The following is a 27556-nucleotide window of genomic DNA, read 5'->3' on the forward strand; positions in this document are numbered from 1 at the left end:
ATTATATCTACCCCAAATCTCATTGCCTCCCACTCAAAACTTATTACATACTTCTTTAACCCAGCCTTCCCAATATTTTCAGTTATTTACAATCATCTCTCAGTTTAATACCCCTTTGTTCATAAAAGAAAAGCCATAACCATCAAGTTAATATGCATAGTTAAGGGTCATAAAATTAAATAGTCACCCCTCGATGTAAAGCTGTGCATCCCAGGAGATCGGCTGCATCTACAGATGCTTCTTTTTCAAGTAACAAGGAAACAGCATCAATGTGCCCATATGCCACAGCTAGCATCAGTGGGGTTCTAGAAAATAAGAAGTTAATCACAGCTTTAAGAACACATGGCATTTTTCCACTTTTAACTTATCCTTTGGGGATCAGGGGCACCAGGAATTCCTGCCATTTTCCCCACACTTCCTTTCTCTACCAACATCTTCATGCCCTATATTCATCTACATAACCCAAATTAAGGTACTGTTTGTCCAATTTTATTGTTAAGCAATGCAACCAACAAAATCATTATTAACAGAGAAACACATATCTGATTTGTAGGCAGTTTATATTGCAGCATTGTTCAAGCCAGTCCATGTTAAAAATTTGTTCTTTAATAACTCTTGATTATCAGCAGCCCGCAGCAGAATATCAGCTTCATGATAAACCATGAAGCTCACTTGTGTAATCACCCCCTCTAATTATTAAGGTAACTATTTATGTAATTTTTAAATTCTTTAAAAAATCCTGGGCAGAATTGTTTAATAAGGGAGGGAAAGCCAATTGCATTCAGTATCTCATTTGCACCGATCATCCCTCAGCCAGACACTGGAGCAATATTTCTTCCACTTCTTTTCAAAACGGGATTTATTCTCCTTTTGCTTTAAGGTGATGGTTCAGGGACTGAAACTGATGCCCTTTAAAAACATGGCATTCATCTGTCTGTGTTTTCCCAGGTGAAATTTCAAAGCTATTCAAAATTTCCACATTTAGAATATACTTGCATCCTCCCTCCGTAACTACCTTTAATGAGAAGTGAAAACCATCATCATGTACATCAACTCCAATTTAAGTGTCACATTCAATTAATACTCTGTTCAAATTCGCTGTCCCAAAAGGCCAAGTATGTCCTAAGATATCAATGTTTTGGGAGGGGTGAGAATCTCCCTAGAAACAGCTCAGAAACTGATCCATTTTTAACTGGATTTAACCTTTAACTGAATTTAGCCTTAAACATCTCAGAAGAATTGCATAAAGATTGAGGTAGAATCTAAAATTAATAAATAATGTTTCCCCCTTGCTAATGTTTATTCCATGCTTTGATCAACTGAATGTGTACTTTGTAAGGTTTGTCAAATTCTATGAGGAAAAATTGGAGTGGTGCAGGAGATGTATACAGTACTATATACAGTAGAAGTATTGTATACAGTATAAGTACCGATGCTGTGAGCAATTTATGGAGCTGTCATTCATATCACAGTACTGTATCAAAACAAAAAAAAACATACTGTCCTTTGGCATCTGTCACATCAGGGTTGTCTGCAACTTCCAGCAACAGCCGCAAACATGGTGTGTGACCGTTGATGACTAGAAAGAAACAACAAATTTACCAGTCTGTAAACATATAAAAACTAACACACAGTTATGAAACTAACACAAGAACTGCATTTCAGACACTGTTCCCTCAAAACACCTATGGCAGAGAGGTTTATTTAAGGTGGGAGAAGACATTTTCCAGTGACAGAAATGAACAGTCAAGTAATTTTCACTTAGCTTGTACTAATGAAATTGTGCTCTTGGTTCTCAGTACAGCAAAAAGAGGATAGTTTTTGTTACATACAGAAATCACAAACAAGCAACGCAAAAAAGTATCTGATATTTTTTGAGTCACATTTGAGAAGACTCTTACCAAAGGAAGTAACATTTCAGAATCCTGCAGATTGGATGAGACAGTACTTCTTATTTTTAATGCATTGGCAGTTACATGAGCAAATCTTATTATTGTTGCTTGGACCTGTGTATGCTGTTCCTTGGGCACCTTACTGCTACGTGTCTCCACAACAGGCACCCAAGAGGCATAAGGACTGACTGGAGACACCCTCTGAGTTAGTCCCTACAGAACAGGGATGAGGTAACACTGGTGGAGGAGTGTGGGAAGCTTGTGCTACTGCTCCCCAGGTTGTACCCAGCAGGAGGACATCCAGTCTCCCCCCACCCCCCATTGCCAACCTCAGACCTTTCAATGGCATAAATGTCAAGAATTCACTTTATTTATTCAAATAAATAATTTTTTAAGTCAATTTGTTCGTCTCAAAGCTAGTCTCTCCTCCCCTGTTCCCTCCTACTTTCCCCACAGCCTTTGGCCAAGATTGTCAAAAGTGACTTGCGGTTTTGGATACCCAGTTGGGGACCTCAAAGGGGCCTGATTTAAGGAAGTGATGACAACTTGCCCTCTGACAATCAGGCCCTTTTGAGAGGACTCAAACTGGGCACCCCAAATCATCGTCACTTCTGAAATTCTCAGTCTTTATTATCAAAAGGTGGTTTTCTCTATCAGTTCTCAACAGAGAGCTCCCATCTTCCTCTCATCCCTCCAGGCCCTGCTTTGTGGCAACCTTCCTTAGCCAATGGAGGTTAGATAAGACTCTTTGGACCCTCACGACGCAGTTAGCAGGGGGTCACAGTGCACAGGGATTTGAGGAATTTCCTTGTTCGTCAATGCAGAGGGCTAAGCAGAGCCAAGAATTCAATCTGAGTTTTTCCTCTATTTTTCTAGTTTAACATTGGTGTCAGAACTATTTCTCAAATTGAAGAAAAAAAATTAAATGTAATCCTTACAGATTTACAGCTCTTACAGACCTGGAGAAAACCTCTCTCAGTTTAACACATTATGTTTAGTAGGGCTAGACACTCAAAACATTTTTGTTTTTTTCATTTGTTGCAGGACTTGCGTTTACACAATCCACCAAATGGATGATACAGCACTGGGTGGTTTTTTTGGGGGGAGAGGGGCAAGGGGTTGTTTTTAATTGCAATAATTTCTCCATCATCTGCATATAACGTGATCCTGTTCCCATCCTAACAGGAGAGTTGTTCCTTCTCTCTGCCTGATATCCATGGGCTGATGCAACGAACTTTGTGCACAATGCCATGTCACATTGCGCTGGCTGAGAAACTTGTACACATCATCCTGGATTTAAATTGCATACCCAGAAATAACCTTTGCTGCTCTATCTACAAAAATAAGAATTTCTCTGATATTTACCATTAAGTAATGGCATACGCAGAACATGTAAACAGCTCTGCAGTGCAAATGAGTCACTGCTTCACAGTCAAATCTCTCCCTCAGTAGGAACTGTGAATGTGTGAAAAGGGTTTAGGTAAATGATCAGTAGAACAGACACTCCAAGAAAGTCTCAGGAGTTGGCCCAGCAGCCACTTAGCATTACACATCTTGCAAGGAATGTGAGTTTGGTCCCTTGGTCTCAAGCCAGTAGGAGCTAGCTAAGCACTAGAGAAGCCATACACTCAGTGCTAGAGGGAACATTTGCAATTCTCTAGAGGCCCCTTCCTGGCCAGAGCAGAGACTGGGGTTAATGCGAATTGCAGTGGGAGCCACATCTAATCTAGGCTACAGAGAAAGTTACCATTATACAGGGCCAAATGATGTAACGTACAGAGAGTATCCCCAGGAGAAAGCAGGAGGTGTTCTCGCTGGACATGCCTGGAAAAAGTAGGTACTTTTAGTTGTATTATTTCTCTAGTAAAATGACAAAGCTTCACACAGAACAGAGCTGTGTAAAATTCTATGAAATGCAAACCAACCAAGCAGAGTATCTTTCAAATGTTTTGTTCATGAAGAGTGTCTGTGTGATTGTTTGAAAGGATGAGTGTGTGCGTGCACACGCAAGCCTTCTCTCTCTCTCTCAAGCACACACACACAAAGTAATTCAAGTGCTTCATTCAGTGTGATTTCTGCCCATACACTTTTGCTTGCTTTGTAATAAAAGATGCATGGAAGTGGTATCCATGGGCTGCTAGGGAGTTATCGTGTGGACATTCATTTAGGTGCTATAGCTTCTGTATGGAACACTCTAAACAACACAATAAAAATTATTCAATTTCAGGAAGTGTCATGGAACAGTTGAGAATGGGAATTTTAGTTCCTAGTCATTTTGTGGGGGGTGTTTGTGATTGGGTTTTATAGTATTGTGCACAGCCCCGTTCCGTGTAATACTTTGTGTTATTTTACTAGAGAAAATACATAAAAGTCACATATGGTGTCTCTCTTTCTACTCTGGACTAGTAATGGCTCCCTTGGTAATCCCATCAACAGCAACGAGGCGGGCTGGAAGGGGTGTCACACACATGAATAAAGAAAAGGAGTACTTGTGGCACCTTAGAGACTAACCAATTTATTTGAGCATGAGCTTTCGTGAGCTACAGCTCACTTCATCGGATGCATACCGTGGAAACTGCAGCAGACTTTATATATACACAGAGAATATGAAACAATACCTCCTCCCACCCCACTGTCCAGAAGAGTTCCCAGAAGTTACCTACTACAGGACAGGCCTAACAAAGAAAATAACAGAACGCCACTAGCCGTCACCTTCAGGCCCCAACTAAAACCCCTCCAATGCATTATTAAGGATCTACAACCTATCCTAAAGGATGACCCAACACTCTCACAAATCTTGGGAGACAGGCCAGTCCTTGCCTACAGACAGCCCCGCAACCTGAAGCAAATACTCACCAACAACCACATACCACACAACAGAACCACTAACCCAGGAACTTATCCTTGCAACAAAGCCCGTTGCCAACTGTGTCCACATATCTACTCAGGGGACACCATCACAGGGCCTAATAACATCAGCCACACTATCAGAGGCTCGTTCACCTGCACATCCACCAATGTGATATATGCCATCATGTGCCAGCAATGCCCCTCTGCCATGTACATTGGTCAAACTGGACAGTCTCTACGTAAAAGAATAAATGGACACAAATCAGATGTCAAGAATTATAACATTCATAAACCAGTCAGAGAACACTTCAATCTCTCTGGTCACGCAATCACAGACATGAAGGTCGCTATCTTAAAACAAAAAAACTTCAAATCCAGACTCCAGCGAGAAACTGCTGAATTGGATTTCATTTGCAAATTGGATACTATTAATTTAGGCTTAAATAGAGACTGGGAGTGGCTAAGTCATTATGCAAGGTAGCCTGTTTCCTCTTGTTTTTTCCTACCCCCCCCCCCCAGATGTTCTGGTTTAACTTGGATTTAAACTTGGAGAGTGGTCAGTTTGGATGAGCTATTACCAGCAGGAGAGTGAGTTTGTGTGTGTATGGGGGTGGGTGGGATGTGAGAAAACCTGGATTTGTGCAGGAAATAGCCCAACTCGATTATCATGCACATTGTGTAAAGAGTTGTCACTTTGGATGGGCTATCACCAACAGGAGAGTGAATTTGTGTGGGGGGGTGGAGGGTGAGAAAACCTGGATTTGTGCTGGAAATGGCCCACCTGATGATCACTTTAGATAAACTATTACCAGCAGGACAGTGGGGTGGGAGGAGGTATTGTTTCATATTCTCTGTGTATATATAAAGTCTGCTGCAGTTTCCACGGTATGCATCCGATGAAGTGAGCTGTAGCTCACGAAAGCTCATGCTCAAATAAATTGGTTAGTCTCTAAGGTGCCACAAGTACTCCTTTTCTTTTTGCGAATACAGACTAACACGGCTGTTACTCTGAAACACACATGAATGCACATCGTCTTTGTGCCCCTGCCAGCACATGCTTGCGAGCTCTCTCTCTCTCTCTTTAGCTATGTCTTCGCTGACCCAAAAAGGTGTGTTTTTACCTATGTGCATTAGCTATCCCACAGTAAAAACAAGGCACTTTAGTTTTATCATGAGGCCAGCTAGGAGAGGCAGGGAATATAGTACTGAGCTTGCCTAGCTAGTCGCTGTAGACACTACAGATGCCTTGTCTGCACTAGAATTTTACGGGAAGATAGCTATCACACATTAGTTATCTTGCTGTAAAACAACCTGTGTGTCGGTGAAGACAAAGCCCCCCAGCTCTTACACACACACACACTTTCTCTCTACATATATTAAGAAGAGTTAGTCTCAAGTCTTTATCCTGTATATGCAGTTTTTTGCCTTCTGATTAATATGTATCTAGCTCAACTCTTTTCTCTTCTAGAGTCCCCTGTGTTTTTGCATACACACCTAGTCCATGTTGGTTTACAGTAGATTTATAGGTTAACTTGCTTTGTTCATATTCCTAGCAGAGCTTTTACCCAAAAAGGGAGACATGCCGAAGACCCCAGGAAGCCCTCTAGGGATTAAACTATTGCTACTGATTTTACATGTAAGGCACTCGGATACTACGGTGATGGGGGGCAACGTAAACCCTAAGGTAGACAAGATAAAGAACAGTGATTAGAGTGTGACAATGGTAAGAAAAATAACTGTAGAAATAGCATCTCCATACTCAGCAGATCTGTTCCCTGTCTGTATTTTGAGTCACAAAAAACAAAACAAGTGTTTACTACATGTTACTTCTGTTAGCACTGCAGAATCCATACACCCCTGTGAGAATGACCTGTGGACTCTGTATTAGCTACAACAGAACTTGTGCAGCTACAACAGAATTATGAACGACTTCTGAATTGCAAAATCTTTGATACTGGTGATGATGCACAGGCCGGAGTGAATACTGCTTGTTCTTCACAGCCCAAACTCAGTTTGCAACTTTGACAGTTAGAAAAATTCTGGGCCTGATTCAAAATTGCATTACTCTAGTTTTTTGCAGGCTTTACTCTGTTGATTTAAATGGCATTAAACCAGCATAAGACTGCAGAAAGGCCGACGTGAATCAGGCTCTATTTTTTTTTTTTTAAACTGAGCACACATGAGATTGAGTCACTGAAATACAGTGAACATGGAAAGCAGCTATGCCATTTGCACAAATAACTTTCCAGAGTCTGACCACATTTTAAAGGAGAGGGAAACCTTCTATTGTGACCATCCTCATTACTGCAACATTACACAGAGGTCAGGCAGACAATCCTTAAGCCCGGACCATGTTATACAAATAGAATTGGAGGTTTTTGGTGGCAGAGTAATTATGTTTTCTCAATCCAAGTAAAATACCAAACTCCCAGGGTGTCTTTTGAGTCTGCAGGAGCTGACTGTGAGCACAATTCTTCACTGGTACTTCTGTCACATCTTGAAGCTATAATGATTTGCCAATCTCAGGTTGACTGTGCTCTGGTCTTTGAATAATGTGATGTCATTTAAATTCAGCAATTTTTAAATGTCACAATTAATGGGAAGGAGCAAGACCCTCTCTGATTGTGCAACTCCAGATACCATGCTTCCCCTAGATGAAAAATAACAAAAGGCTAAGGCCTGCAGAATTTTAAAGCATCAGTATCACAAGGCTCTACCTCTTGAGCTAACATTATTGCTGAAAGCTAATGGAGAGTCACTAACTTCTATCCTCTTTTCAGGTATCTAACCACTAGAAGGTAAAATCATTGCAAGATACTGAATCATAAGTCCAACTTCAACCACACCACATGTCTCATTTACTTTTCAGAGACTATTCACATGCTTAAAGGATAGTCAGGTGCTTAAGAACCTGGCTGACTTGGGCCTAAAGCTTTGAGCAGTTCTGATATATTCCACCCAATCGAAGTGAGTGGATGCAGTCAACGTTTGGTGCATGCCAATCCATTACAGCTGACAGGAACAATAATATATTCAGGCTAAATACCCAACTGCAGGCTAACAACCTGTGTACTAGCTGCCTAGATGACAACATGGGACAACTCCAGCCCACCACGAGCCTTCAACATGATAAGGCGGGACTCTGGTAGGTATAGATACACACTGAAAAATATGAGCAATAAGAAAATATATGTAATTTTTAGTAGCTTTAATAGGGCATGGACTTTTTGACAGAACTATAAACATATGGAAATAAAGCAGGAGGCACAATTTGAAGATGAGGTGAAAGGAAAGGAAACCAAATGACATCCATACTTATGGCTAACACATCTGCAGAGCAGGATCTCTCACAGTGCAAATCTTATGTGCACATATTACATTTAATCATGGCGTTGTATGGTGTCTATTTTCCTCTTGCACCACATGCACTATTAATCCTATACAGGAATTAGAGCATGTGATGTATCGAAAGGAAATTATACCATTGTATCTGCACTGCGTTTTACAGTCAACACTCAGTGACACATTAGACAACCATCTAAAGCTTCTTCTTTTTTTTTTTAAATAAAAATTCACTGACTTCTGATAATCAGTTTGTGCAGTTGCCATACAGCTCTCCTTTGCTGCACTGTGGCAACATTAATATATGCGTCTTTGAGCCACAATTTAAGAAGTCCAAAGCATATTGTTTAATTTATACCACAGGTCTACAATCCAGGTTTTCCTTAGATACAGTTAAAATATACTGCAGACAAAGGTGAGACACAAAGTAAACACAGCATATTTTATTTTGTGTTGCCCATTTGCATATATGACTGCATTTTTGTCAGAATAAAATGTGCACACATCTCTAAAATCTAAGCAGAAAAAACAGCTGTGCAGGAAGACAAGTAAGTCTGGCCCTGAAAACGAATCTATAGCAAACAATGTACTGATTCTATTTTGCCACTAGAGGTTGCTGTTGGACCATACTGAATCCATCAGTATGAGGTACCATGACAAGTAGGTTCATTGTTCTGTTTGTTAACTATACATAGATCAGAGGGGGGGGAGCCAGAAATCTTTAACATGTTAACGAACAGCCTTTAAGATGTACGACACCAATTCCATACTTTGTAATTAGAGTACCTGACTTGCTAAGGAACACTCAACAAACGAAGGCGAGAAAGACTATTAACCCTTATGGAAGTGGCTGGTTCCCAAGAAGTTTACTAGCTAGGTGGATAACACTTAGAAACTGATGATTTTCTCTAGGTTTTAGAGGAAATAAAGGGTGGGGGATGTGCTGTTGCAGAAGGCCACTGAAGGTTTCTGGCGGTGGAAGGGCAGGGTGGGACTTATCTGGAGTGAGTACAAACTATCTCACTTCATCATCAGTGGGATCCACCTTGATTTTCAGTCTTTTTTCCTTGTAAGATCTGCCTCATTGCTACTTACGTCTTCATCTGACTCTCTAGCCTGAAACCATCAAGTATGAGGTGGGGTGGGGGAAAACCATCATGCATCAGAGAAGGAAGATAGGTGCGGAGAGAGGAAATAGCCCTGGTGAATGAGGTCTAGGGTCAGGCTGTAGGGGGAGAAGTGGAGCACTTCATGGGGACAAGGGAAAGTTGAGAAATGGAAAGATAGTTAGCTCTAGTTCCTGGTGGCAGTTCACAAAGATGAAGTCTCAATGCTCCAATAATTAATTAGGTTAGCAATAACCTTCAAAAGAGATGGTAGCTAAGCAAACATCACTACTAACCTCTGTCTTGTTATAGGTTTTCTCTCTCAAGAGAGAATACAACTACACTCACCTGAGGCATGGAGCGGGGTTCTTTTGGTGATGTCATCTTTTACCAAGATGGAAGCACCCTGGCTGATGAGAGCTTCAACACATTCTGCATGTCCCTTAAAGGCAGCCAGGTCCAAGGCAGTGCGTCCTTTCTCATCCTTAATATCCAAGTCTACCAGAGACTGAAGAAGTACCTCCAAGGCTTGATGATGACCATTATAGGCCTAGAAATCCAAAACAGGTTATATTGGGAATAAAGCAATACAAATCTTACTCACTACTCTCCTGACTGAAAAGCACAACACGTGCATCCCAGGAGCACAATTTTTCATTGTGATAGTCATTTGAACACAATGGAAACTATAATACAGAGATACTTTATTCTATGGTTCTATGACCTGAGACTCCCAAGTACATGTGGGTTTTCCCACATTCCAGTGTGAATGGTATAGGAGGCCAGAGGGTTTCAGGTGCCTGAAAATTTGTGTTTTTTAATTACATAAGAGGCAATAATGAACATCTAGTCTCTGATCTGCATGCCACAGTCCAAAGAACCTCACCCAATCATTTCTGCATCAAGCCTTATCAAATGTGTACAGATAGCTCAATGTAATGACACGTGCAGGATATAAATATGAGAGAAGAGACAGCATGGCGTAGTGTGCCGCAGAGGTTTGAACAGCGTGAGTCAGACACAGTCACATTACTCAGCCACAAATAAGTTCTGCATGCCAGCCTAAAGAAGTGCACATAAAACTTATACCCACACCATCTTTGTATATTCTTTATATGGAATGTCTTTTAAATAAAAAATACTTTAGATATTTAAAGTCAAATTTACTTCTATAGTGAGGCCAAATTACCTTAGTACCATAAGCCTAATTATTGAGATCTCTGTGGAAGAGAAAAATTCTAAGTTGTAAAACATACAGAAAAGCTATTTCAATTACCTATTAATATTGCAGCTTTAGGGTCTCACATATTGGGGACCTTCTGGCACTAAAAGCCAGAGAATGCTTCATTGGAGAAGCCTGCCTGGTGAACTTCCCTTTTACAAAGGTGTTTGGCTCTCATTTCTAACCCTGACAGGATGAAAGATAGTTGATGTTAAACCTCTCATTCGTCCAGCACTCTGTTGCCTGTCCTGGACCTCAGGCCAATGTGATATGGGGGATGGGTTGAGAAGGAAACGAAGAAAACTTCTGGCACCAGGTTGATTTAAAAATAAAATAGTGGCTTGCCAAAAATTGTGGAACTTTTTGGCTAGACATCCCTGGAATGCTTTGTCTCATGCAACTTTGGAAGTCCACAAGAATGAACCCCTCCTTTGGTCAAATACCTCCAGTCCCCCTCCCCCAGCCCTCTCTTTTTAACCCACAGTATTCCATACAAAAGACAGTATTAAGAGAACCTTAAAGTTGCACTGGTAAGCCGCCAAAAGTCAGGAATTGCCAAAATTAAGTTTGTATGGGGTAGGAGGAGGGTGAAAAGGAATTTGAGTGGGAAAAAAAGAGTCAACTGTTGATAAAATCCATGACTTTTTGCAAAATTTCCCATGACAAATTTGCTGTCTTTATAGGAGATTTTTTTGAATGCATCAATACAACAGAAAAAGGGACTCCCTTAAATTAGTGAACTCTCTAACTGGAAACCAGAAGATATTTTCTCCAGTAGGCTTCTGACCCTTCCAAGAATTATGCACACGCTTACTCTAGTGCTGTGAGTCGTCCCATTAAAAAAAACTACTCACAGTTGTATGATTTTAAGCATGTCTTAAGTCTTTGCAGGATCAGGACTTTGTTTATTTTATTTTAGTTGAATTTTAAGTTTCTACAGCAGCTTTCAGAAAAACAGCTGCTTCAAAAACAAGATGCAGAGATCATCAGAAGTCAGGTGTGTGCATATGCTAGGGAACCTGTGTATATCCACAGATAGCACAGGTAACATGTAGTCTCACTGCTCATTCAGTTTCAGGAAAATTTAAATTAAACCCTGCAGAGAGAGTTTTGTGAAAAACAAACCACTGAACATGCATTACGAGAGAAAGAGCAAAATAATTTGAAACAAAGGGTTTGATACACTTCACCCATTTTCCAGTTCAGACGCATTCTAAAACTGATTGTGATGTTCTGTAATTTATACATTATTCAAATTGAATTGTTGAATAATTTCTTCTAACAATCCTTGGGCTGTGATTTATTTGTGAGCAAGCACTTTGCTGTAAAGTAAAAATCTGTGCTATTTTGAGTGGACACTGAGGTTACATGGACTATTTCTGGTCTCTGATTGAATATGAGCAATTCTCAGAAGAGGTTTCCGGTGCAAATGTTCACAGTCACAAGCTTGAAAGTTTGTTTATATTTGATGTTTCAGGGAACATGTATGCCAGCCAGTAAACTCAAACAAAAAAGAGGGATGAAACCAGCTGAAACTTATTCATTTATAAACTCCAGTGAATATCCATGAAAATTATTTGCACGGTTCACCCAACTCTAGTGGACATGAACTGCACTGCTTATCATTGGACTCAGTCACATGCTGGGGGTTTTTTGTTTTGTTTTGCTTGGGGTGTTTTGCATTAATCTCTGCATAGTTGAAACAGTTCATGAAAAAGGCCTACAAGAAGGAAATACAAATGTAAAAAAAACCACACCCACTAATAGTCATTGAAGTTCCAAGTCAAGTCTTATTTTTCACCCTTAAAAATTATGACTTTCCAAAAATAGCATCAACTAAGGATTAAAGAAGCTAATTCTTTCCCTGCCTAACTCCTATTAACATTAACAGGAAGCATACATATGTATCTAAGGGAAGATTAACCCTGAGGACTCAGAATTTCCTGCCTTTTAGGTATGAACCAGACTATTAACCTTATTTAAAGATTTGATTGTCCTCAATATTTACAGCATACCTACTGGGCCTGGCTCTTTTCTGACTCACATTGGTTTTACATTGCTGTAATGTGAGAAGGATAGGGACCCCCTGCATTTTAAGTATAATTAGTATGATTATACACCAGCAGTAATACAAATGATTTCAGAATCACATGTAGATGCAAAAAAGTATAATCAAAATTTTCCAAAACCGAGTTCCTAAAGTAAGGCTCCTAAATTCTTCTTTAGGGACCATAAATGGCTGGATTTTGAGAAGTGCTGAGCAGCTAGCAGCTCCTCTTGACTACAGTGGGAGCTGCTGAGTGCTCAGCACTTTTGAAAACCCAGTCAAGTCAGGTATGTCTACACTTGGGGCTGGGGGTGTGATTCCCAGCTCCAGATGACGTACCCACGCTAGCGCAGATCAAGCTAGTGCACTAAAAACAGAATGTAGCCATGGTGGCACAAACAACTCACCGCCCAAAATGCATTCCCTCAGAGACGCTAGATACATAACTTGGGTGGCTTGCACGCTAGCTCAGTGAGAGCTAGCACATGAATGTCTCCTAGACCTGGAAATTATACCTCTGCCTTGAAGTGCAGACATACCCTTAGTTAGATACCTTCGTAAGGATTTAGGGCTCGGAGTTTCAAAGGAAATTCAATGTGAACTGTGCACCTAGCTCCCTTACGTTTTTTGGTTGGTTTTTTTTTTTAATCCCTATCAAGGAAGCATTTTTTAAAATCTTGGTCCTAAGTCCCTTTCCAGCTGTTACAATGCAGGTCTACTTACTTCACAGAGGTTAAGTGGTTATTTATCTGATCAAACACTGAATGTGTGTCGTATACTTACAGCTAAATGCAAAGGACTTTTAGTAGCTCCTGAATCTGGTTCATCAAAAATGTTGCTGGTTTTTTCCAGAAGCTAAAAAGAAGAAGAGTAGTTTTAAAACGTCTTGCAAAGCATAAACACTTCCACAGCAATCTAAAACAAAACAAATCAGATTACAAGTTACAACTTGTTAAAAGCAGGTTTACGGTTACTTTGGTGAAGAGAGAAATGTTTGCCAGATTTACTATATACCAACGGAAGTACCAGGAAGATTTTAATACTAATCTTCAAGAATACCCAATTTCTAAACATAAAAGAAAACACTAAGAATCCTACTTCTATACAAGTGGCTTTCAGTGCCCAGAGTATGGTGTACTCTACTGTATGTTAAATGTTATTTTCTGTCAACTGCCTCTGTAAAATAGATGCTAGATTTAAAAGTCAATCTGGTTCCCACTGAAGTCAAACTACCCACTGATTTTAATGGCAGCAGGATTGCCCCCTTAATTTGTTCTCTTTTGAGTGACTATTAACTTTAAGAAATGTGGTCTTTTAAAAAACAACAACAACAACAAACTTATTCTTAAATACATAGGCTTCATATGTAGATACACTAACTGAATGATAAAATTAGAAAGCAAAAGTCTATGTGTGGATTTCTGCAGCACTATCACCACCTGTAAGGCTTCCTGGAAATGACCTCTTGTACTAACCAAATTCCTGTCCTCGCTTGACTTTTACTCAGAGTGAGATAGGATAACCTCTGCCACTTCAAGTGTCATAAATCAGCAGGCAGACAAAAATATTTTGTTTGCAGACATTTCCCACAAATACTTAAGGAAGGTTTTTAATGAGTGTTTAACAGCTTTTTGTTGTGACCTCCCCCACAAAATATTTTCCAATTATTTGATACAATGAAGTCAAAACTAGTTTAAGCCCCAGGACATTCTCATCCATGTTAAGAGTCCCACTGAAATCAGAGGGACGACTTGCATGAGAAAGGATTACTCACAAAGGAAGAAGGATTTGCAGAGCCGAGCCCTTAGCCCAAATTATGAATGATAAATAAATCTGTAAGAAGAATGTAATGTGTTTGTATATGCTTATCAAAGCAGGAATTACCTTTATAATGACAAGGCCAGCACATCTCATAACTAATCATACTTACAGACAGCTCTCAAAGCACTTTACAGGCTTGTCAAGTGGGATAACTATTCACCACCTGAATGGAACATGGCAGCTATTTAACAGCAGTAGCAAAATTTCACTGGGATGATTATTATTTATATTACTATAGCGCCTCTGAGTCCTGGTCATGGACCAGGAACACATCGTGCTAGGCGCTGTACAGATAGAAAGTGGAGTCCAAAAACGTGTCCAAGTGAAGCTGCAAGGGTGATGATGTGTTTGTATACAGTGCCACTGGTGTGCACGGAATGTTACACTACAATTAGAGACGGTCCTTGTCTTAAGGCATTTATGATCTAAGACGAGTATGGGTATGACATCAAGAGGATGCTGGAGGAAATAATATCAGGCAAGAGTTGATGGAAAGGGCGATGAGTAATTAATAAATTTGTGGGGCTGCAGAAGCCATGACAGTTCTTTTTATAGTTATTTATTTTTGTGATGGAGGGAGATAGATAGTTGAGGATTTGTAGAAAAAAGGTGGGTTTCAAGGAGGAGAGGAAGATTTTGTGGCATATACAGTATTAGGGGCAACATTCCAGGCATATAGGGCTGCATGGAAGAAGGTATGAAGATGCTTGTATGAGAAGGAGAAAAACTGTAGACACAATATCAGATGTTTCCCTGACATAACTCTATTGACTTTAACAGAATTACACCAAGAATAAATCTGACCCATCATAACTATCCAACCCGATTCCCATCTAATGTTAACAATCTAGTCAAATGCCACAAAGATATGCATATGTATAATTCTACTGTAATTCTAGGAAAATAAATTGATTTTATTTACAAATACATGGTTAGTGTTTTAAAAAATATTAAAATTGGGAAAGAAAAATATGTTAACATTGGACACTGCTGATAATTCAATATTCGTGTATGTTAATACAAAATATACTCCCTTCCAGATACAGGCCTCAAGCATGCAATTTGATCTTTCAGAATTTTGGGTGGTGTGGAGGTGGGAGTTGGGTTTACTGTTCCACTTTGGGCTCTTCTCTAATTCCTACCTTGTTTTCCTCTCTGTTTATAAAGTGTGACACAGTTCCTGCTCTACCTTGGTGGGTCTTGCGCTTATTGGCAGATTTGCTCGCCTTGGAGCTTCACGGCAGCCCTCAGCTTGGACATTTTTCTGAACCCACAGTCCAGGTCGACTCCTCCTGTGTCTGACCAGGAGTTGGGAGGATTTGGGGGGAACCCGGGCCCGCCCTCTACTCCGGGTTCCAGCCCAGGGCCCTGTGGAATGCAGCTGTCTAGAGTGCCTCCTGGAACAGCTACAACTCCCTGGGCTACTTCCCCATGGTCTCCTCCCAACACCTTCTTTATCCTCACCATAGGACCTTCCTCCTGGTGTCTGATAATGCTTGTATACCTCAGTCCTCCAACAGTCCGCATTCTCACTCTCAGCTCCTAGTGCTTCTTGCTCCCAGCTCCTCACCACAAACTGAAGTGAGCTCCTTTTTAAAACCCAGGTGCCCTGATTAGCCTGCCTTAATTGATTCTAGCAGCTTCTTGATTGGCTGCAGGTGTTCTAATCAGCCTGTCTTAATTGTCTCCAGAAGGTTTCTGATTGTTCTGGAACCTTCCCTGTTACCTTACCCAGGGAAAAGGGACCTACTTAGCCTGGGGCTAATATATCTGCTTTCTATTACTCTCCTATAGCCATCTGGCCTGACCCTGTCACAACAGTTATTTAAACATTTACAAAAAATCCTTATTTAATAATCTGCATTTGATGACAACTGGGATTATTTTTTTAAGGTGCCTATTTTCTTCAGAGAAATTTCTCCGTGAGCAGCCAATACATACACATTAGTATTCAGCATCATTTTAATCTAAATATTTGGCCAGTAGTCTTCAGTTCCATGAGGCATGCTCTTGTACAGATGATTAATCTGAATTCCTATTTTCTCCAGTGGGTAATTGAACCTCTAAAAATAAAAGTGACCACTAAACCGGTTCCCCTGTCTGCTTAACATCTATCCCTTTTTTAATTAAATGCCTCCCATTTATTGAACATCAAACCACTATATTTTGGGATCAGATCCTTAACATGGAACTTCTCCCTTTATCTGTTAGGAGGCTCTAGAAGTTTTTGAGCAAGACAGATAATTGTCTTTCGAATAGAGAAAAAATAATTTGCAAGTTACCAGAATTAAGGCTCTAGATGAAAAAACTGCAGGATTGGAGAGCTCTCACAAAAGGAATCTTAGTGTCTTGAATTAAAACATCTTAAGATACTGCAGACTAATCTTAGTAAGCTTACTACTCAAAATGGTGAATTTCTCCATCATAAAGTCAAGCATAAATACAAATTTGATGGTAAACCTGGTAACTCTCCAGGCTCTCAGATACACAGCCAGAAAATACAAGACAAGAAATTTGAAAAAGAAAACAAGCCTCAATAGTTCAAAGAGATACAAATAATGATTTTTGAGTGCATCTTGCTACATGTAATTCTTCATACTAATTAAAGCTAAATTTCCACATGGATTCTATAGAATTAAACATTACACCCACAAAACGGACAAAAAAGGCCAGGTCCCTGTTACTGTGCAAAATGCCTCTGCAGATAAGGTTTTGTCAGTATTTCCATGGCTTTGTAATTTGTTCATAATAAATTACAATTGTTCATGTGCTTAGGCGACTGGGGGAGAAGGGGAGGTGTCATGATGATTTTAGACCTGTCCCCTCAACACACATTTTGGGATTCAATTAATAAATAAAGGAAACTGAGTTTGGAACATAAGCTCATTTATCTCACTTTAATAAAAGTGAATAAATTTAGTTATGGTGCAAGACTACGCATTAAAGTGATATTCAGCAGCTATTATTTTATCTCTAGCTCCATCCCACCCTTCAAAAAAAGTTGTCTACACTCCTGTTATTGCCACATTTGTCATAAGAACAGATACATGTAAAGTAATGGATCTATATGGAGTACACTTATAGTTCTAACTCCATAATGCATTCATCTTGCATTACATTTGTGCAGAAATTATATACAATTAGGTATTTTTTAAACATATGTGAATTTAGTGCTCATGAAAGGTGGCAGACTGACAGCCCTGGAGACCAAAATACTCTTAACCAACAGAACTGGCAAAATTTGGTGGTGGTTGTTTTTTTGTGATGTGGACACTTGTCCACTGAAAACAGGCCAGAGATGAATTCATTGTTGCACACAAAACCATCCACTAACCATCAGATGTTAGCAATTTTTGATCACTACTGAACTGGACTAAAACCAATACCTGGCAGTGAAAGGCTTCTCATATCACATTTCTAATCCCCTGAGCAATCTAGTCCTCTTAGTTGCTTACTAACTAGGCTTCTGCGGCATTTAAGCCGGTGTCAATAACTTAACATCATAAAGGGACATTTTAAGTAAAAGTGGTGAGTGACACTTTTTAAAAGATTAGGGATAGGATACCCATCTTTCTACATTTCCTCACTTGATACAAGCACATTTTAAAATGGTCAGTTTATGTACGAAGAGCTGGAGAAAAGGCTTCATTTTCCTTCACACCCGGCCAACCTCTTTTGAACCCACTTCCCTGCCGGGGTTTTTAGTAGTATGATGCTAGTTTCACAAAGCTCGTACAACGTAAGGAAACTCCTATGACCATGACTTAGTTATGTCACTGCTAGTTAATTACCCTGTGAAGCTGGTATTATAAACTGTATCCTGTCTCTCTCAACTCTGTGCCACGATTAGAAATACTTATAGTTCTTGCACTGTTTTTTACAGGAGGGGTATTTATTGACATCAAGAGGATTTGCTGCCTGTTCTAATCCTCTGGCTATAATAATGGATTATGATCAATTATTGTCCATGTTTTTCTGGTTCTGATGTATCACTCAATGATACAGGATGGTTTATATGCTTCTTCTTACAGGCTATATAGTATGTTCTAGGAATTAGCTCTAGTAAAAATAAGGAAAAGCTCTACATGGCATTTCTGAAATTTATAATCATTAGACAGAATGGCAGATGAACAGTTTAGTCACTCATAAAATGTTTAAATCAGGCTGCTGAAAGGAAGAAGTTAGAAGCTATTTCAGTCCATACATATCACAGTGAGGGGTGCTACGTTAAATCATACAATAGACAGAAATTCATGGTTGCAAACAGGATCTGACAAGTTCAAAAGTTTTGATGCACCACATTATGCGTGTTGCTGGTAACTGTGTTAAGTAAAGGTCTGATCCAGCTCCCACTGAAATCAATGAGAGCCTTTCCATTGATAAGTACCCCACCCTACACTGTAATGCAACCTTTATATAGATATTCAGAGTTCCATTCAAACATGAATATTTTAAACGTTAATGAACTTTTTCAATTAGTGCAGGGGTGGCCAACCTGTGGCTCTGGAGCCGCATGCAGCTCTGCGGAGGTTAATATGCATAGGCGCTGACTCCAAGGCTGGAGCTACAAATGTTAACTTTCCAATGTGCTGTGGGGTGCTCACTGCTCAACCCCCTGCTCTGCCCCAGATCCTGCCACCACTCCACCCCTTCCCCTCAGCCTGCCATGCCCTCGCTCCTCCCCCGTCCCCACCAGAGCCTCCTGCGCACTGCGAAACAGCTGATTGCCGCGGATGGGAAGGGGGGGAAGGAGGGGGAGGCGCTGATTGGCATGGCTGCTGGTGGATGGAAGGCACTGGGGGCTGGAGGGGGGTAGCGGATGGGGGGCTGCTGACATATTACTGTGGCTCTTTGGCAATGTTCATTGGTAAATTCTGGCCACCCCTGAATTAGTATAATTAATATTAATCACATAAAATAGCAGGCCGTTAGGCTAGATGGGTATAATGTGATAATCTAGCCATGGTATTTATTTTGAAAGGGTGTCGAGCAAATAGCATATGGAAATTTTCACACTCACACAGAGCTAATCAGAAGGCAATTAAGAAAACAGAAATATTAGAATAGCGTACTTTTGCATTAAAAAATGTGTACAGATATAACTTCTAGTACATGAGGTCATCCAGAATAAGCAATTAGTTACGATTTCAGAATGCCACTTTCAAAACAGAGCATAAATATTAGAGTGACATATAAGTTTGAGACTGATCTCCGCTTCTCCATTGCAATATGAAGACTCAAGCACTGTTTATACTGCAGGAAAAACATATTAGCCAGACCTGTGTTTAAATATTGCTCTTGCTGGCTAAGTGTTAACACAGTTTCCTGGCCAGCATAGGCAGGACAAAACAAACTTCAGCATGGTTAGAACTGGGTAGTTCACAGACTAATAGAATATTACCCTCTGTACCATTCTACATCAAAGGGAGGACATGTTTAGCTTCAGAGTTCATTCTAAATTAAAGGGCTAAATTCAAAGCTGATGTATAAAGTGATACAAAATTACACATCAGTAAGTAGGGGTAAGGGTATCTATACTAGAAAAGCTGCATAAACTTGATCAAGACAAATTGGTGTGAACCTCAATCCAGGAAACAAGCACTTGGTTGAGTACTTTAATGAAATCAGGATCTTAAACCAGATTAACCCTTTATAAATCAATTTAGCTTATGTCAGTAATTTAGCACAGTAATTTACTGAATTAATCTAATGCAATTTAAAGATTAAATAAATTTAGGTGCCTGTACAATTCAGATTTACGCCAGTTCAGTTAGATTAATCTGTGAATCAAAACTGAAATCAATCAGTGCAACTTTTCTAATGCAGATAAGGCCTATAGATGCTTGAAGAGGCTTGAAGAAGGTATAGATTGAAGTAGGGTTTGAGCTAATTTAAATCTGCACCTTTTGTACATGCTCCTGGTTATCTGATTTTCCTGCTATGCTCCTTTCCTCTGTCCACTCTCTGTGTAAATTACTTACGGCTTGTCTACACTTAAAGCACTACAGCAGTGCAGCTACACCGCTGAAGCGCTTCAGTGAAGACACTACTTACGCAGATGGAAGGGGTTCTCTCGTGGATGAAGGTAAACTATCTCCCCGAAGTGGTTGATCAGAGAATTCATCCCTTGACCTAGTGCTGTCTACACCGGGCATTATGTTGGTTTAACTGCGTAGCTCAGGTGTGGATTTTTCACACCCCTGAGTGACACAGTTATACCAATCTAATTCCCTAGTGTAGACCAGGCCTTAGAGTCCCATAGATTCAGACTCACTTCCGAATTGGCACTGTAATTTAAAAGAAAACACCCTAGAAACCGTAGATTTTGCTTCACATTACCAAAAGCAGCTTTAATTTATATACAGAAAGTAACAAACCAATCAGATACATATGATTGATCCATTGGATCTAGAAAATCACAGACTGAAGAAAAGCAAAATATTTTCAAGTGCAAGCTTGAAATCTAGTCTTTAAGAAGCAGTAGTCAGAAGGCTTGCTTTAAATAAAAGTGACACACATGCATTTATTTGAAATACATAGCATGCTGGTTAAGAAATTGTGATTCTTCTGTTGAGTTCATAACAGAGTGAATACGAGAACGTGTATAGCAGTAAGAATTTAAATGATGATCAAAGCACACAACATGCAATTATTTTTTTCATTTACTTACTATCTCCAATGGACTTTTGCTTCCAATCTGATTAAAAATGGTAATTAGTATAATTAAAACACAGAATATGAAAACATTTTGGTGCATTACAGATGTTTCTTTTTTAGTTCTTTGCTTTACAATAAACTGCATTACAAATATTTCTTGAAATATTTTTCATGAAATAGGTCTCTGATCTAAAGGTCTTGATCTTGCAGGTCTCTGCTTATATATGTAGCACTACTAAAGCAAATGGGACAACTCACTACTGAAAGTAAATATTCAGGGCCCAGTCTATGTGGAGTCAAACATTTTCTTTATTGGGAAAAAAATAGAAAAGTAGGGGGAAATACTATGGAATACAGATCTATCACTAACCTGTTTGTTCAATGGTTACTGTTACAGATATATGCTTAAAATTATAAAGTGCTTTTTTATGCTAGTAAAAAAACCCTAAAACGTAACTGTTTTTATAATGACAGGTTTCAGAGTAACAGCTGTGTTAGTCTGTATTTGCAAAAAGAAAAGGAGGACTTGTGGCACCTTAGAGACTAACCACGAAAGCTCATGCTCAAATAAATTGGTTAGTCTCTAAGGTGCCACAAGTACTCCTTTTCTTTTTGTTTTTATAATATCAGTGAACACAGAGAGTAAGCAAACTATTAAAAAACCTTTGTTAAAAAACTAGAAAACTCTGTCAGCAACCCAATTATCTCATCAACCCAGACCACAGAAACAAGGATGTTTGTTTACCATTGGATGGAATTTGGACTTGATCTAAAACTAGCAATAAGAAATCATTTTAATGGCTGTGTTACAGGTGATAATTATGTTGCCAATGTGCTATTTAAGGACACATTTTGATTCTCGCATGAGATTTATACACATAATTGCCATTTGTGCTAATGGGAGTTCCATGACTCTCTCCAACACACAGCCATGTGCTAATAGATTCTCTGTAGACTCCACTCTAAGCAAAGTCACGCTAGAATTCTTCCTGTTCCACTAAAAGATTAATCATCAATATGGTGATGCAGGAGACGTTGCTAACTGGTGGTGCCACTAGGAAGGCTCTCTTTGTTAAATACATGTGAAAAATTAATGCTCTTCTGAAAATTGCCTTCAGGAGGGCTAGAATAGAGATCATAATTCTGTCTTCATTATACTTCTTTAAAACAACTGCAGAGATGCAATTATATGTATTATGCTGTAATTTTCCTACCATAATGAACTCAGGTTACGTTGTAAAACACTGTTACACCGTTTCAATTTCAGTAAGGTTCTGTGCATTAACAAAAATAAATTTGCCAACCAATCTTTAATCCAGCAATAATGCTACATATTCTATTTACTGCTGTTCCTACATTTTATTATAGTCCTTGGCACATATCCCACAGCTCTGTACATCTGAAGAAAGAAGATGGCCGGTTATTGCTGTGTGGGGATAGGAGTCTTTTGTCATTGATTTGTGTTATTAATGTTGGGCAGATTTTTTTTTAAATTACATGACATTGTTACATGTGATTTTCCCCTCTAAATTTCAAGCTTTGATTTGGGACAAAAGCGAAGGTATTAAAACAGCTAAAGGGGAAATAAAGGGAACAAAGAGGGAACTAGAGCAGTGAATGAGAGGTCCTAATGTTACATCAATCAGGCAGTTTAGAGGTAGACATGCTGCTCCTTGAGCCACCAGGAAGGTCAAGGAGTCTGACAGCCACCCACTCACCCACTTAGCAGTGCATCTACATTCCAGACCGCAAAGAGATACAGGCATTATTGGCCTGGGTGTATGTATGGCTAGTAGGTACTCTGTGTACTCACATTAAATAAATATCACTGCCTATATTCTTTCGGGTTAAATAATTTAGGCTGACTTGGATGACAATCGTTTTTTAAAAATGCTGTGGGAATTTTCATTTACCCTACTTGGAAATTTTGATGTCTCCAGACAGGACTCAGCGTGACTGTCACTTGGTTTATGACCACTCCCTCTCTTGGTAGGAAAGGACATTTCTCTCCCTCCATTTTATGCCTATATTCGTGTGGTGATGGTGGTTGCAACTACTCTTGGTTAGAGTTATGGTCACATTCCAGCAGCCTGAACCCAGGCATATGCTATTTTCTCAGAATACCTCATGCTATAACAGTAGATCTTTCTTATAGTTAGAAATAAAGGGCCCCATTATTAAAGGGTGAAAGATGATTTCAAGTAGACTTCAATAGAACTAGGATGATTTACACCAGTTGAGGTGCTGCCATCCTTTTGCCTTGTCCATACAGAATCCAATTCTTAAATGTACTCTTCACAATACAGTTTCCAGGGGAGACACCGAAACCCCTCTTTTATTAAAAGCCACTTTTAAAAGGAGGATTAATTATGCAGAGCTTGCCTCCTACAGACCTCCTGTATACGCTCCTGATGGTTCCACTTGCTTCCACAATGCACACTTTTACCCAAAATGTTCCCCTGGAGAAGACCTGCCAGACTCCAACTTCTAAATATCCTGACAACAACTTGAAGTAAAGTGCAGAAAGAAGATACTTTTCCTTCTATACACCTCTTCTCCACCAAGGTAGTAATGCCAATAGAGTCAAGCTCATCCCTGGTACAATCCCGTGGCTCTGGCATCTGGCCTCTGACTCCAGCTCCAACCCTAACCCTGAGCTCCAATTCCTGAATGCTGACTCCAGCTCTAACCACTAGACCTGACTCCTGCTCTAACCACTAGACATGACCACCCACATACTGGTCTCTGACACTAAATCTGGGATTGTTAACAACTCTGGTATCAAAGTCATGAGCAAGTTACTCTACTCATCCCAAACAAGTGCTGTTAAAGATGCTGAAAACACTTATGCATATGCTTCATTTTCAGTTCATGCTTAATTTTTCCAGAATTTAATCTAAAATCTTGAGAGCACTTCATAAAATGTCAAACACTGCATTCTGTACACAGACTTTTATTTACTGAGTAACTATTTTAGACATTTTTAGATAATTTTGGAAAGTTTCAGTGGGATCACTTCTTGTATCCTTCCAGCTATAAAAATCAAGTACCTTAGTTACCAGGAAGCCAATTGTATTTGTCCCTGGGGGAAAGAAAAATTAGAAATAAAATTCTTACATATGATGTCACATTAACATCTCCTATCTTGGGAGCCGCCAGGTCTCGGAATACACCCAGGTGCATGTGCCTTAAGTCACTCACCACTGAACTGTAGCCACCACTTGCTTGAAACACAGCACCCTTGAAGAACCAGAGTGGTAACTGCCTCCAGTCAGTCACAAAGGGGGAAGGTAGAACCGTGTCCTCATAATAAAGAGGTGGAGATGCAGGCAACAAGGAAGCCCAACAGCTGCATCTGGACAAATATCTGAGTCATGGCCAGATGTGGAAATGGAACTTTTGAATGCTTGTCCATACCAAAGGTTAACTTATCACTAATAATTAGCCTCAGCTCCCTGCTGTGATGGATGGATGATTGTTAATAAGGGATATATAAAATTAGCATTAACCATATGACAGATTTACTGGGCTAATGATTTTAGCTTCTTTACATACCAGGTTTACATTGTACTTCCTCTGCATTCTTAAGATGTTTTTCTGAGTGCAGGAGCTCTCTCACACACTTCAACAGACTGCCTCAGTTAAATGAAAGAGACATATCAGGATATGCCTCTTCTATTAGATGTGATTTTCAGTGCAATCATGTTCTCATCCCACCCTCAACTGTATTACAGTTGCATTAATTCACTTTCTGCCTCAGCCAAAATGTAGAATTCATTTGCAGATAGAACAAAGGAGATAATAGATTACAATAAAAAAGAATAATTAATTCTTATGGCCAATCAAAATATTTCACTGCTGCAGAATGACATTTATTTTACGTGCTCTAAACATATATAAAATCAAAGGGGTTTAACTGGCCTTCCAGATAACATTTTAATGTGAAATTACAGTTTAAATTTCACACTTTGCACATCAATTCAGATTTTACATTCATGGCCCATTTCAGTTAAATATACAGGTTTTTTAAAAACATCAGTATTAACTCAGTGATGTTAATCTTACCATGACTCCAAAATATTAGCTAATGACCTCCCTGAATACTAACGGAATCAGTCCAGATTTTAAAAAATGTGTAGGAAAAGAGGTTATTTTTAGCAGAAAGAAAGCAGATGGGAGATACTGACACATTTACTCAGATATGTGTGCCTACCATTCAGTCTTTTATGATTGGCTGGTTACAGATGGAGATAGAATTCAGGTATCCATTCTCATCCCCGTTTCTTTAGCTGCATGATGTTATTCACTGCTGTACAGATATTCCATTAACATCCCAGATGACGTAAGTGCCATCAGGTACAAAAGCCCTCTGACTGAACACTATTTCAGAACAAAATATTATGATGGGGTGACCGTGTAAGCTGTATCTAACTGGGTCAAAAGATTTGCCTTTTCATTATTAATTCCCTTCTCTCCTAACTACCCCCATTCACACACAACACTCAGTTCACTCCAGCTGGTGTGAGAAGATCTAGGATTTCCAACTCGATGCCCTGAGGCAGGCAGATACTACACACATAGGATCATAGAATATCAGGGTTGGAAGGGACCTCAGGAGGTCATCTAGTCCAACCCCCTGCTCAAAGCAGGACCAATCCCCAACTAAATCATCCCAGCTAGGGCTTTGTCAAGCCTGACCTTAAAAATATCTAAGGAAGGAGATTCCACCACCTCCCTAGGTAATGCATTCCAGTGCTTCACCACCCTCCTAGTGAAAAAGTTTTTCCTAATATCCAACCTAAATCTCCCCCACTGCAACTTGAGACCATTACTCCTAGTTCTGTCATCAGCTACCACGGAGAACAGTCTAGATCCATCCTCTTTGGAACCCCCTTTCAGGTAGTTGAAAGCAGCTACCAAATCACCCCTCATTCTTCTCTTCCGCAGACTAAACAATCCCAGTTCCCTCAGCCTCTCCTCATAAGTCACATGTTCCAGTCCCCTAATAATTTCTGTTGCCCTCCGCTGGAGTCTTTCCAATTTTTCCACATCCTTCTTGTAGCGTGGGGCCCAAAACTGGACACAGTACTCCAGATGAGGCCTCACCAATGTCGAATAGAGGGGAACGATCACGTCTCTCGATTTGCTGGCAATGCCCCTACGTATATATCCCAAAATGCCATTGGCCTTCTTGGCAACAAGGGCACACTGTTGACTCATATCCAGCTTCTCATCCACTGTAACCCCTAGGTCCTTTTCTGCAGAACTGCTGCCGAGCCATTCGGTCCCTAGTCTGTAGCGGTGCATGGGATTCTTCCGTCCTAAGTGCAGGATTCTGCACTTGTCCTTGTTGAACCTCATCAGATTTCTTTTGGCCCAATCCTCTAATTTGTCTAGGTCCCTCTGTATCCTATCCCTACCCTCCAGCGTACCTACCTCTCCTCCCAGTTTAGTGTCATTTGCAAACTTGCTGAGGGTGCAATCCACACCATCCTCCAGATCATTTATGAAGATATTGAACAAAACCAGCCCGAGGACCCATCCTTGGGGCACTCCACTTGATACCGGCTGCCAACTAGACATGGAGCCATTGATCACTACCCGTTGAGCCCGACACAAAGGATGGACAGGTAACATTTCCTTGCTGCCCTCCCTCAAAGGTTCCACTGGAGAGCAAGAGCAGGGGAGGCAACTTTAAGTCACCGTTGAGACTCCCTCACAGCCCTACCAGTTTAGACTGACCAGGGAATATATCCCAGCTGCCTAGGCCACACCCCTCCAAAGCTAGCAACTCCTACTTTGGGGCCTGGGTTGGAAGAAGGGAGATTGTCATGCCTTAATATGCCCAGTCTTTTTGCCCCACCCCACTTTCCAGTGTCAAGAGTCCTGCTTTACATTGGGAGAAGCTTACACTTCTTAATAAAACACATACACTCACAGCATTATATGTGCACCACACATCTTAATTGTAAGGTTGGACATTTTTCTAAAATCACCTTCCTGTTCGTTATGTGAATACGGAGGGGCTGAGTTTCTGAGTGTACTTCAGATCACTGATGCTTTGAGGATAGAATCTCGCTTTCAGTTATACATGTGCAACCTCAACCTTACAGAAAAGCATAATTGTGAGCAGAAATTAACCTTAATTATTCGAAGAATCTGGAATGATTTATTTAATCTTAACGAGAGTTGAGGGAGCTCCTTTGTTCCTAGGATAGGGTCCACAATGAATAACAGAGAAGCCAAAAAAAATCATATTCCATGGACAATTATCCTTTCCCCAACTGAAACCAAGGAATTTTTTTTAAATAATGCTGATAAAAGTAGGATGCTTAAGGAAACATGGATCAGTTCTCCTAACTAATTTATCTCCATTTTATATCGTCTCTTCCTTTTTATATCTTTTAATTAAGAAGTGACCAATTATTTGAAGTAGGGTTTTTTTATATACAGTTTAGGTCAGAAACCACCATAAAACAGAAAAACATGAATATAACCAGTCCTTTGGAAAGTCTGATGAATTGCAGAATGCTTGAAGCAAGCAATCCTATGCATCAATCCACAGATTCAACCTTGGGGTTAATTAGAATTGAATGCTTCCTGCAACATTAACTAAGGA

General features: G+C 39.9%; 1 protein-coding gene and 1 long non-coding RNA gene across 11 annotated transcripts in view; one reads left to right on the forward strand and one right to left on the reverse strand.

Annotated features, from left to right (window-relative positions):
* LOC140895769 (uncharacterized) overlaps positions 1 to 10279 on the forward strand; it is a 45191-nt gene extending 34912 nt beyond the window's left edge. Inside the window, exons 3-4 of the long non-coding RNA XR_012154348.1 lie at positions 7612 to 7887; positions 9503 to 10279. This is a non-coding gene — a long non-coding RNA (uncharacterized lncRNA). The remainder of the gene's footprint in view (positions 1 to 7611; positions 7888 to 9502) is intronic.
* Positions 1 to 27556, reverse strand: part of ANKRD44 (ankyrin repeat domain 44) — a 215684-nt gene that overhangs the window by 30737 nt on the left and 157391 nt on the right. For 6 of the 10 annotated variants that reach the window (XM_073306269.1, XM_073306270.1, XM_073306267.1 and 3 more), the window contains exons 17-21: positions 20951 to 20977; positions 13243 to 13314; positions 9539 to 9740; positions 1501 to 1579; positions 188 to 305 (exon numbers count right to left, since the gene is read on the reverse strand). In XM_073306269.1, the coding sequence (XP_073162370.1) occupies positions 188 to 305; positions 1501 to 1579; positions 9539 to 9740; positions 13243 to 13314; positions 20951 to 20977 (498 nt within the window). The remainder of the gene's footprint in view (positions 1 to 187; positions 306 to 1500; positions 1580 to 9538; positions 9741 to 13242; positions 13315 to 20950; positions 20978 to 27556) is intronic. The other 4 variants (XM_073306276.1, XM_073306275.1, XM_073306272.1 and 1 more) reach the window with 1 other exon arrangement.

The sequence above is a fragment of the Lepidochelys kempii genome, chromosome 11 (assembly GCF_965140265.1).
Source record: "Lepidochelys kempii isolate rLepKem1 chromosome 11, rLepKem1.hap2, whole genome shotgun sequence".
NCBI lineage: Eukaryota > Metazoa > Chordata > Testudines > Cheloniidae > Lepidochelys > Lepidochelys kempii.